At 49.4% G+C, this 12,817-nt stretch overlaps 1 protein-coding gene across 1 annotated transcript in view; it reads left to right on the forward strand.

Annotated features, from left to right (window-relative positions):
- Positions 1 to 12,817, forward strand: part of Bmp7 (bone morphogenetic protein 7) — a 79,378-nt gene that overhangs the window by 61,242 nt on the left and 5,319 nt on the right. The window contains exon 4 of the mRNA XM_027423260.2: positions 9,555 to 9,752. Coding sequence (XP_027279061.1) covers positions 9,555 to 9,752 — 198 coding nt within the window. The remainder of the gene's footprint in view (positions 1 to 9,554; positions 9,753 to 12,817) is intronic.

Raw genomic sequence — 12,817 nt, forward strand, 5'->3', positions numbered from 1 at the left:
CAGTTCAGATGCAGAGGAGCCCAAGGGAGCCTGATCCCATTGAGAATTCAGTTTATTAATAAATACAGAGAAATTAGGATCAAGATGGCACGTCATTATCCGAGTAAAAGACTGAGATGTCAGAACCTTGCCTTTTGGGAGAGTTAGTAAAGGGGAGAAGCAACAGTGTCGTTAAGTGTCTGCTCCCCAGAAGTTCTATTCCTGAGATCAGGCATTTGTGTAAGGGTGCTTCTCCATTCACTCACTCCTTCCCTTGGGAGGAACTCAATGGCCCTGCCATTAACACCTTTAATCCCAGCACTCACCCACTCACTCAGAGAGGCAGTATCTCAGTGTATCTCAGTGAGAGGTGTATCTCAGTGAGTCCGAGGCCAGCCTGGTCAAACACAGCCGAGTTGTTCCAGGGCAGCCAAGGCTACACAGAGAAACAGAGCCTCAAAAACAAAAACAAAAATAAGAAAAGCAAAACAAACAAACAAACAAACAACAACAACAAACACAGAAGCCTGTGATGACTGGTGCCCGTTGTTAAACTTCTGACCGCAAGCCACAGGCACAGTTCATATTCCCCTCCCTCGCCTCCCATTTAATCCTAGGTGCAACTATAACATAAGGTGGGATCATTTCTCAATGAAATGCTTGCTATCAGCAGAATCCTGTTTCAACCTCAGACGCTACACAGCCTCTTAGGACCTGAATCCCCCGAGTGAAGCAGGAGTCTTCTTTCTTAGGTTGGGGTGATGAACTTTCTTCTTCTTTGGCATGTCACTGACAGGCTGGTGTATCGTCAATCCCAGAGGCAGGCAGATCTCTTTTAGCCCCAGCACGAGTGATTTGGAGGCCAGCCTCTTCTTCTCAGCCAGATGTTTCCAGGATACCCAGGCAGGGCCTGGATCTCAGCAGCTCTCCCATCTTGTCCAGATCCTGCTGGTGGTTTCATAGCTTTATTTTTATATATTTTTTTAAAAGTTAGGATCTTGTGTTAACTCAGACTGGTTTCAAACTTGTTATGAAGTCAAGGGTGACCTTGAACTTGTGATCCTACTTGCTCCATCTCTCAGTGCTGGGATTACAGGCACGCACCACCAGGCCTGGTTTTATGCACTAGCAGAGATCAAACCTAGGGCTCTGTGCATGCTAGACCAGCACTCTACCAGCTGAGCGCTCTCCAGATCCCACCATGGTTTTCTTTACAGTCTGGAAATAAGCAGGCCTAGTGTCAGTGTGGGTGGGAGTGGATGTCAGCACATGCCTTCTAGAGCGGTCCAGAGACTGTATGCTTCAGGTCTGAAGGGGGAGTTGTCTGCTTTCACCAGGGCTAGTTAGCATGAGGGTAGCCTAAGGCAACATTTGCAACTGTGCACTCGCTGTGTTCTAATAAAACTTTATTTGCTAAAGCAGGCAGTCAGCCAGTTACAGGATGCAATTTGCTGATTCCTGGGCCAGAGTATCTGTAGCGTCAAGACTTTGACCTGAACACACTGATATTTTGTCCTGGGCTCCATCACGGTACACTTGGCAAGATGGTGGCCTCCAGCTCAGATCCCCAGGCGTAGAGGGAGAAGGGACTCAATGGGTAGGATAAGTGATTCATACTGCTCCTGGTGCCAGCCTTGTTAGGGAGGGAGATGCTTCCAAGAAGCCCACAGTCCCAGAACAAGTAAGGCAGGAGAAACAGTCTGCAGCCTCCAGGGAGGAGAGAGGCCAGAGACTAGGTGTGGGCAGTGAGGTCTGCATCTCTTGCTGCCCTGCACCTCTCCTCTGATCACACTTTGTTACTCTGCCTGGACCCTCTGCGTGGGCCTAGCTGGCAGTTCCCCTGGCCCTTCCACTGGAGAGTACGTAGAGTTGGGAGGGAGGAGCTGGAGGCCAGCAGGAAATGAGAAGGCGGGTTCCCACGACGACACTACCCAAGACCTCACCAGGTGACTGGATAAATGGACTATGTGCGTGTTGTGAAATACTACTCAGCGAAGGAAAGGATTAACGGTGGAAACATGGAGCTTCATGGAAGAATCTGGAAAACATGTCGATTGCAGTAAGTCAGCGCAGAAGACTGGAAGGGTGATGGATGGGTCAAGAAGTTGTAGAGCCGCAGTGAGGCCCCAAATCACACTTAGTGGAACAGGGTAGTGAACCGAGGAACGGGATAACTAACCGGGCAATGATTAGTCTCTGCGCATCAGACTCCCTCTGACACACATGTCCCCAGGCATGGTTTGTGGCCTCTGAGAGCAGCCCCTGATGAGAACTGGAAGAGACAGTGTGTGTGTGTGTGTGTGTGTGTGTGTGTGTGTGTGTGTGTGTGTGGTGGTGGCATTGATTCAACCTGCTGTTGCAGCTGACATACATGTCAGCATGCAGATTTGCAAACAAAACAGCTAAACACACACACACACACACACACACACACACAAACACACACAGCCTAACCCCTAAAAAGTAATTTTTACTGTGTCTTACATTTAAAAGGAATAAAATAAACAGAGCTGGGCTGGAGCTCAGTAGAGACTTCCTACCCTGTTTGAAGTCCTGGGTTTGATCTCTAGCACCTCATAAAGGGGTTGTGTGGTGCACGCCTGGAATTCCAGCACTCTAGAGGTAGAGGAGGCAGGGCCGGAAGTTCAAGGCCAGCTCCAGCTATATAATGAATTTAACACTAGCTTCGGCTACATGAGACCTTGTCTCAAGACACAAAAACCGAGGAAGCAAAAACAAAGGGGTCAGCATGGGTCCCTGGAAGGAGCAGCCGGCTCTGGTCTCATCCACTATCCATCTGGCTGGCAGTCAGGTGCCTCACACCCCTCCTGCTTGTAGCCCTAAGGAGGTTCTCAGGACATGGTGAGAAAGATGCCCTGTCTCAGCCTTAGGGAGACACAAGATGCCAGCTAAATCTGAGTGGCCAGGATTGCTTGCCGAGCTTTCAGCACAGCCCTGCATGTAGCAAAAAGTAATTGTTTATCTGAAGTCCTAAGTTCAGATTGGGCAGCCTGCCTCCTGACTTCCCAAACCACCTTCTCGTTGGCAGACCTGTTGGCTCTGGGTGGAGAAGAACACCAGTTGGCTAACCCTCAGCTAAAATAGATGTATTTTCTAATTTTTCCAAAGACACAGATTTTATGGATATATATATATATATATATATATATATATATATATATATATATATTCGTTCTGCCTAGATTAATTAATTCTTCCACTTCTACCCCATGCCTTACTCAGTAGCCTTGCTGGCTGTTTAAACACAAAATAGTCAAAACAAATGACTACAATGACTACAAGTGCTAGTGGAAACTGTCACATGGAAGCATCTCAAAGGAAAAAGAATTCTCTCTTTTTTTTTTTCTTAAGAAAGTGTGTTTATTGGGGATGGAAAAAGGATTCTTAAGATCACCCTTTTTTGTTTGATTGGTTTTTTTTTTTTTTTTTTTTTTTTTTTTTTTTGGTCTTTCAAGACAAGAAGTTTCTCTGTGTAACAGCCCTGGCTGTCCTGGGACTCACTCTGTAGACCAGGCTGACCTCGAACGCACAGAGATCCGCCTGCCTCTGCCTCCTGAGTGCTGGGACTAAAGGTGTGTGCCACCAACGTTGTTTTGTTTCAAGACAGGGTATCTCTGTGTAGCCATGGCTGTCTTGGAACTCACGGTAGACCAGGCTGGCCTCAAACTGCCCAACTACAACCACCCTTTCTCGACCGCCCCCTTCTTTAGTATCAAAATGAGGAGCACAGTGTGGTGGCCTATGCCTGTAGTCTCAGTACCCAGGAGGGGAAGCAGGAGAATGGCTGTGGGTTCAAGGCCAGCCTGGACCATATAGTGAGACCCTGTATCAAATATGTCCTTGTATGTGGATATATGTATGCCTGTGTGTATATGTGTATGAATGTATATAGGCATGGCACTGTATAAGACAGGTCATGGTGTTGTGACATAACATCTGCCAGTGGGGGATGAGCGCAGGTCCTCCTGCATGTTGGGTAAGTGCTCTAGCTGGGAGCCACATCTCCATAATTTGTTTTTATTACTTTGTATGTGAACACCTAAGACAAGGCAGAAGAGTAACAGCCAGCCGTGGCTTTCCATCCAGAAGCCTTTGCTTCTGAGGGGTCATGTGACATTGGGGTCCCTGGTGGAGGCTGCCTGAGCACCGTCCTGGGCATAGGTCACCTTCCAAGGGCCCATACCTGTTGCACCCTCCACCTTCCTGTTTCCCACATGCTGTGTCTGTGGCTTCTGCTTCTGTTAGGAATAATGCCGCTGTGGACTCTGTGTGGAGTGTGGGATGGGCTGTGTTAGTTGCCTAGCTGTGACAAAGTACCCAACAAAGGTTGCTTACGCGACTGTGCGGGGTTGTTTGACATTGGCTCGTAGTTTGAAGGGAGACATTCTGTCACGGCAGAGAAGTTCTGGGAGCAGGTCATGCAGAGTGTGTCAGCAGTCAGGAAGGAGAGAGAGAGATGAACGCTGGGGCTTAGCTGGCTTTCTCTCACTCGGTAGGACCCCAGCCCCCCACATTCATGGTGGTCTTCCCTCCTCAGTAGAACCTCTCAGGAGATCTTTACAGACACTCCCTCCCTGAGTGTGTCTCTGATTCTAAATGTGGTCCTTCAGACATCTACATATCTTATGTGAGGTCTTCACACAAGCATACATTTTGATTAAGATAGGGAATTAGAGAAACAATACCCAAAGATGTCAAATATTACTGAGGATGTAGGGAAGAGAGATACTCCTTTAAGCCATAAATGAATGCTACTAAAATGGAAATTATGGCAAAAGAAAACCTGAGTAAGAGAATAGAGAGATTGTTCATTAAATGCAGATCTCTGTGAACCATCCTGGACTTTACAGAGAATCCCTTCTCAAATGCAAAATAATTGCATTGGTCAAACAAAATGCAGTTGGATTGTCTTCCAGTCTTTACACAGAAAGCCAGAATTTCTCCCCAGATTAGGCAATGAGGACAGAGTCAGCACTGGCTCCCGGGGGTCAGCTCCATGCCAGCCCAGAGACAGCTTGTGCCCATGTTCCCGTCACCAGCCTCTGAGGAGGGGGTGAGGATAATCCCAGGCTCTAGACTCAGTCATCAAGGTGGGGCAGTCTTGGTGGTGGCTGGGCTGAGAATGAAGGCTGCAGGCTGGCTTGGCCCAGTGACAGCTGTGTCAAAATAGACCCCATCTGTGCTGTTCCTTCCATGGGTAGCCCTTGTTTGGATGTATGGCTTCCCTGGGCTCAGAACAAGAGGGTAGTTTCGGGAATGCCATCTGTCTCCCTACACACTGCTGAGAGAACAAGTTTCTTCCAAACTTTAGAGCAGCAAGTGTGTTTTCTAGAAATTTCCAGAACACCTCTCTTCTGTGTTCTGGCTCAACTGGGTCACGTCTCACCCTGAGCAGGCGGTGACAGTACCAGGAGGATTAGTGCTTCTTGTCAAGCTCCATCCCACCCAGCCCTGGGGCCAGGGCTGAGTCGGCTTGAGTGAAGCTGCCTAGGTGGAAAGTGTGCCATATACCAGGGAATCTCTGAGACCAATGGCCTCGTCCTATTTTACACAGGAGGAAATCAAGGCTGTGCCGGCAGCTGGTGGCAGGTGCTGGGTTTGGTTCCTTCCTAGCAGAGGATGTGACCGATGGAGGTGGCCTTGCTGACAGCTTCCAGCACTGACCAGCAGCTCAAAATGGCTGCAAGGACTGGGCCCACTCTTAGCACCTGGATTTAAGGGGTCCAGAGAGGCATCAGGGTTTCAGGCCAGGCATTTTTATTCTGCCCTAAAAGCCTTCCAGGGGGGAAGCACAAGTCCTCCGGGCCTAGCTTTAATGGTTTCTTTTATAGACTCGCTCATGTTATAGATGGATGAACTGGGGGGGACCCTGCTCAAGAATGCAGGAGAGCTGGATGATGAAAGCCGGGGGAGGTAAATTATGGGGGTTGGGGAAATGTGTTTTCTTAAACATGAGCTCTTAAAAACCACACCAGCTCCCGGGACTGAGCCAAGCACTAGAGGCTGGGCTTCCCCAGGTCTGACCTGCCTGGGGACACTAGCTGATGTCACTTCCTTATGGGGAGGGGCCAAGGAGCTCCAGAACCATCACTTTTTCTGGCCTTGCTTCTGTCACCGGACTTGGGGATGTAGCAGCTGCAACAGTGAAGTGTCTCCTCGCAACTCAGCCCCATCTGAGGTCAGATTCGGGGTCGTTGCTCTCTGAGTTGCACGCTTTTAGGCAGGACGCTCTGGTGTTCTGCTGTATGCAGTCAGCATCATCTCCATCAAAGTCTGAGGTACCCATCACCAGATGTGACGTTAAACGCTGTTTCTAAGGAGCTCGGCGTTGCTGATCAGGGGAAGATGGACAGAGCCATCTTACGGTCAGGGCCTTGGGGCAGACAGCCCAGGACCTGCATGTGAGTCACTTTTCTCAGTGTTGTGACGAAAGCAACTTAGGAAAACTTTGTTTTGAAGCATGACTTGGTGGTACTGTCTATCACAGTGTTGGGGCGTGAGGCAGCTGGTAACATTGTACCCACAACCAGGAAGCAGACAGAAATGGATACTCAGCCTCCTTTCTTCTTTATAATCATTCCAGGACCCAGTCCACCCTGGAGATAGGAGTAATACTGCCCACTCTGAGGGTAGGTCCTCCCATATCAGTTAACCCAGTCTAGAAACTGCCCTGTATACATAATCAGAGGTTTGTTTCCATTGACAATCAAGATTGGTTGTTACAGCCTGGATGTTCATGTCCATATTTCTAACTCTGGTTTCTGGATCTCCAGAGTCTTTTGGGGGTACCTACTCCTGTCCACGCTTTTCAAGATCTTTCCTAATTAGGGGAGCCTGCACACTCTGCTGCAAATCCTTGATTCTCTATGGAAGAGAGAGGGAACTTGGAGTCAAATGTCATGTTTGTCCTCCTGGATTCAGATCCCCTAAGACACAGAACTGAGCTGAGCTATATACTGTGGTGGCAGGAAGGGGCTGTTAAAGTGAGAACATTGACCCAGGAAGCCTGGCCCCAGCCTATATGTCCTGACTCCCCAGGTCAAAGCTTGTCCGTTCCTTCCCCTAGGTCCTTCCCAGGCCAGCTGAGGGCCTCAGGCTGCCAACATGGCCCTAACCCTAATCTAACCCTAACCCTAATCCTAACTGTAAACCCTAACCCTAATATAAACCCTAACCCTAACTGTAAACCCTAATCCTAACCCTAACCCTAACCTTAAACCCTAATCCTAACCCTAACCCTAACCCTAAATGTAAACCCTAATCCCAACCCTAACTGCAAACCCTAACCCTAACCCTGTGCCCATCCTAACCCTAACCCTAACCCTAACCTAACACTGCCCCCCATCCTAACCCTAACCCTAACCTAACACTGCCCCCCATCCTAACCCTAACCCTAACCGTAACTGCAAACCCTAACCCTAACCTAACACTGCCCCCCCATCCTAACCCTAACCCTAACCTAACACTGCCCCTAACATCCTAACCCTAACCTAACACTGCCCCCCCATCCTAACCCTGACCTAACACTGCCCCCCATCCTAACCCTAACCTAACACTGCCCCCCCATCCTAACCCTGACCCTTGGTTCCAGGAAGGGATTTCACGCAGCATCTGTTAGGTTAAACTATACTTTGTCTCCCATGATCCACTCCCCAGCCCCCTGCCTTGGTTTCCCATCTTTGTAAAGCCTTCATGGCTTTAGCCAAGGATGTTCCAGTCTTGCAGAATTGTCTTTTCCTCGGCCTTTTTTCACAGTTTCTCAGCAAATTCCTTAAGTTTCCTTCAAAACACATCAAAACCTGCTATTTTCCAGGTCTGAAACTCATTACTGCCACTGTGGTATTCCCACTGCAGAAAGCTGGCTGGTGGGTAAATGCCATCCCCCCCCGTGTGTGTGTGTGTGTGTGTGTGTGTGTGTGTGTGTGTGTGTGTGTAGAGTGTGTAAATGTGAGTGTGTGTGAGTGTGTAGAGTGTGTAAATGTGAGAATGTGTGTGTAGAGTGTGTGAATGTGAGTGTGTAGAGTAAATGTGAGAATGTATGTGTGTGTGAACGTGAGTGTGTATGGGTGTGAGTGTGAGTGTGTAGAGTGTGTAAATGTGAGAGTGTGTAAATGTGAGTGTGAATGTGAGTGTGTATAGAGTGTGTAAATGTGAGTGTGTGAGAGTGTGAATGTGAGTGTGTAGAGTGTGTAAATGTGAGAGTGTGTAAATGTGAGTGTGAATGTGAGTGTGTGAATGTGAGTGTGAATTGAGTGTGTGTAGAGTGTGCAAATGTGAGTGAGTGTGTGTGTGTGTGATACTGGGGTGGAGCTCACAGCCTTGCACACATTACACTCTATACTGAGCTAAATCCCATTCCAAGTCTTCTTCATATTTTCATTTTGAGGCAAGTCTCAGTGTCCCACAAGAACTGAACTTTTGATCCTCCTGCCTCAGCCTCCAGAGTAGCTGAGATAACAGGCATGCACCACCAAGCTTGGCTTCCCCTGCCCCCAATTTCATGTGACTCTTTCCAAACAGAAAGTTGGAATCAGCATCTTTTGGACCGTTAAGCAGACAGCAGAGGCAGCGGGAGGGTCTGGGGCAGGGTGCCCAGGAATCTGACCATTTCTTACCAGGCTCACTTCCACTGCCTCAGCTGGAACCTCCTAGGCCGTTCAGCTGTGTCAGCCCGAGCCCTGGCTTCTGTCCTTCAGCTTGTACAGTTTCAGGGCCAGCCCACGGTCATCTTAGAAGCCCCCGGCTCAGTAGCTCAGTAGCACAGCTTTCTATAGCCCCTTCCTGTTCCACTTTGGGTGTCTGTGACCAAGCTCTACAAGCTGATGGCTCCCAAGGACCAGAGCTTAACTGTCCCCAGGTAAGGGCAGAAGTCCTGTACACAGTTGCCACTGTCTGTGTGCCTTCCCTGGGCCCAGGAAGGTCCTGCCTGGCCCCTCCATTTCAGACAGTTCCTGGCATTTGTGGGGACGAGTAGCCTCTCGCTTTTCACGAGGCCCCTGGCCCCTGGCATGAAGCCCTGTCCTGCATGGCCTAGCTGTTTCTCAAGGGCTTCCACCTGCCAAGACCTCGTTCAGGCAAAATGCTTGCCACAGTCTGGAGGTGATCTGTGCCTCCAGACTGTCATCAGTTGTCTCCCTGTGATCCCATTTCCCTCTCCTAGCAGGCCCTCATCCTCCTGGTTTCAGGGTTTTCCCTCCAAGCCTTAATTTCTGCAGGGCCCTCCACCCATAGTGCACTTTCCCACATACTTGGGACTCATTCCTCATTGTCACCTGGTCTCTCCTCTGGTGGCCTCTTCCTTGTCATCAGGCTTTGGCCTCCATGCTCACCTCCTTGGCACAACCAATTGACCCACTCTGGCCAATGCAGTGTGAGCTGCACTAAGACCCCTGCGCTAGCTGAGACCTCTGCACCCCTAAAACAGCTCCTGGGGTTGCCCAGATAGTCCTTCCCGGATGAATGAATAGCAGTGGATGGGTGGTGAGGTGAGAGGAGAATGGTGCCCCCACCCCTTCCCTGTCCCCACACCTCTGTAACGAGCACCTCCTCTGCAGGGCAGAGCATCAACCCCAAGTTGGCGGGCCTGATTGGGCGGCATGGACCCCAGAACAAGCAACCCTTCATGGTGGCCTTCTTCAAGGCCACAGAGGTCCATCTGCGTAGCATCCGGTCCACTGGGGGCAAGCAGCGCAGCCAGAACCGCTCCAAGACGCCCAAGAACCAAGAGGCACTGAGGATGGCCAGTGTGGCAGGTAGGCCAATGCAGGTCTGAGCAGCCAAAGGGGACCATATGTGCAAATGCATTGTGGGTGGTTCCAGAACAGATCAGCCTGTAAGCTAGGACATGCCTGTCCAGCATGCAGCTTCTCCAGGACTCTGGTGACCTTGAAGCAAGACAAGGCTAGATACAAATCTAGCAAGCCTGCTTGTGAGGGCTCCAAACTGGCTCAGTCTTCCAACTCCTGGCCTTGGGATTCTGAGGAGACACCCAGGGGAGTTTGGGCTATTTAGAACTAAAAAGTGAGGCCACTAGGCCATTGCCTCGCCCCCACCCCACCCCCTGCCCCTCTCCACTTCAGGGCACCTTGCATTGCACGTGGCTTCTCCCTCTTGTCTTGAAATTGAGTCATTTAATTTCTGAAGGGAAAAGGTAGCCTGCTGTGGCGGTTGGACTTACTGTTTCTGGGTGTCCTCCAGTGCCCTGGGGAGACTTCAGTGGGTAGAGATACCCAGAGGCTATGCCAGTTTCACTGGCTTTAATTCACCAACTACCCCTTTCCCTTGGTAGACATGCCACTTCCAATCATAGGTTTTTATTCCAATCTTAAGTAGTAAGTCGGTCTTAACTGCTTAACAATTAATGACTCAGCATGTCTTACACGTGTGACGCATGGCATATTACACATGCATTACACGTGTGACGCATGGCATATTACACATGCATTACACGTGTGACGCATGGCATATTACACATGCATTACACGTGTGAAGCATGGCATATTACACATGCATTACACGTGTGACGCATGGCATATTACACATGCATTACACGTGTGACGCATGGCATATTACACATGCATTGCACGTGTGAAGCATGGCATATTACACATGCATTGCACGTGTGAAGCATGGCATATTACACATGCATTGCACGTGTGAAGCATGGCATATTACACATGCATTGCACGTGTGAAGCATGGCATATTACACATGCATTACACGTGTGAAGCATGGCATATTACACATGCATTGCACGTGTGAAGCATGGCATATTACACATGCATTGCACGTGTGAAGCATGGCATATTACACATGCATTGCACGTGTGAAGCATGGCATATTACACATGCATTGCACGTGTGAAGCATGGCATATTACACATGCATTACACGTGTGACGCATGGCATATTACACATGCATTACACATGTGAAGCATGGCATATTACACATGCATTACACGTGTGAAGCATGGCATATTACACATGCATTACACGTGTGAAGCATGGCATATTACACATGCATTACAGAGGGGATAAGAAGGGTTCGGGAGCAGGCAGTGCTACCTAGCAAGACTGTCCTAAAGCTGGAGATGCAGAGCCGACCCGGCTGCAAGGAAAGTCTCTACGGGGACTAGATAAAGGAGTCTCAGGTTGAGCTCAGGTCCATCCAGAGTAGAGTTGTCAAATGCAGATCTACGTGAGCTTTGGTGTTGATTTGCAGAGGGCTGAGGGTGATGGACAGGGGCTGGGGCTGGAGTCCTTCCCTGTGGCAATTTTCCTGGGCAAGGTTCATGACCAGTGACCAGGACCTGGGTCACTGTGCCAGCATGTCTGTGTCGGCTGCTCCTTCAATTCTAGCCCAGGTAAGAGAGTTCCATCTGGTACGATGGACGGCTCATTAGTCTGATGTTTCTGACATAAGCAATATTCTTAGATGGCATTGTTTATAGATACAAATAAATGACCCGGCACACGCATTCTGGCGTGGCGGCTGACGGTGCTATTTTACTTATATAAATAAGATGGAGAGTCTGTCTGCCTCAGCATTCAGACCCAACATGGAGCCCCTGGGGCAGTTGATTTGTAAAACAGGTTAACTGAGGACGAGGCACGCACAGCCTGCAAGCTGCTGTTCTGAGCAGTCACCCAGGGACACCTACCTGCTCTGCTAGCATCCTCAGCGTGGATAGGGGCTTCATAACCATGCTGTCTTGTCAGGTAGGGCCCGTTATAGGCTCCTCAGAGGGGTCTGTGAGCCCCAAATTAAAAAAAAAGACTGAGTTCCTTCATATTTGGGGGCCTTGTTTTTGCTGGGATTAGAATTCTGTGGTGTAAGCCTAGATATAGAAGCTATTTGGGACAGGTAGAAGTGATTGTCACCCTCATCTGTATATGCAGTGACTGACCCAGGATTGGGGATGGTGACTGGTTAACTCCTCGGCTCATTCTGGGGTGCAGAAAGTGTCCCTATGGTAACTGAAGTGAGGCCTGTGAGCAAGGCCAGGCTGGTCCCACTTCGGAGGCTTTTGCTCCCTGAGGGTGCTAAGTCTCATGGTTTTTCTGACACCTTTGAGACTGGTGGCCGGGACAGAGGAGGCAGCAGCTGGAGCCACAGGTGGGTGGAATTCTCTTGGGAGTCTCATCTTGGAGTTTGAAATCCATCCCAAACAGGAGTGGGAGTTTTATGGTATCAGGCTGTGTGCAGTGTAGGTGTGAGGTCATGCTGGGTGCTCTAGGGAGGGTGGGCACAGCACAGGGTGAAGGAGGGGTCCCTTCAGAACCTGAAACTTCCCAGAAGCCTTTGCAAACTCAGCCAGCAAGAAGCTCCGGCATGTCCCGTGCCAGCAAAGGCGACCTTGTCTCATAGATCTACAATGTTTGCGTCTGGAGTGACAGGAATATGCTGAGGGCTCCAACCTACGGTGTCTCACAGGGATCCTACTTCCAGAGCTCCAGGACAGGGTCCTCACTCTCCTGAGTGACAGCTGGTCCATCTGGCCCAGATTCTGCCTACTCCTGTAGATTTAAACTCCCTACTCTCGTTTTAAGTGCTTCCAAACCCTGCCTGGAAGTTTAACGTAAAAAAAAAAAAAAAAAAAAAAAAAAAAAAAAAAAAAAAAAAAAAAAAAAAAAAAAAAAAAACAAAACAGGACTGGGGCCCCACCCTGGTTTGGTGAGGCAGCCTGTGCGTGTGCGTAGGCGTGTGCCCAGTGCCTTTGAAGTGCTCACACCTCACATGATGGGCCACACAAGTTGAATCCTCTCTTGCACGCACATCATCTTTTATGTGTCCGGCTGGAGACACATGTCCCAGCATG

This window comes from Cricetulus griseus, chromosome 6 (assembly GCF_003668045.3).
Source record: "Cricetulus griseus strain 17A/GY chromosome 6, alternate assembly CriGri-PICRH-1.0, whole genome shotgun sequence".
NCBI lineage: Eukaryota > Metazoa > Chordata > Mammalia > Rodentia > Cricetidae > Cricetulus > Cricetulus griseus.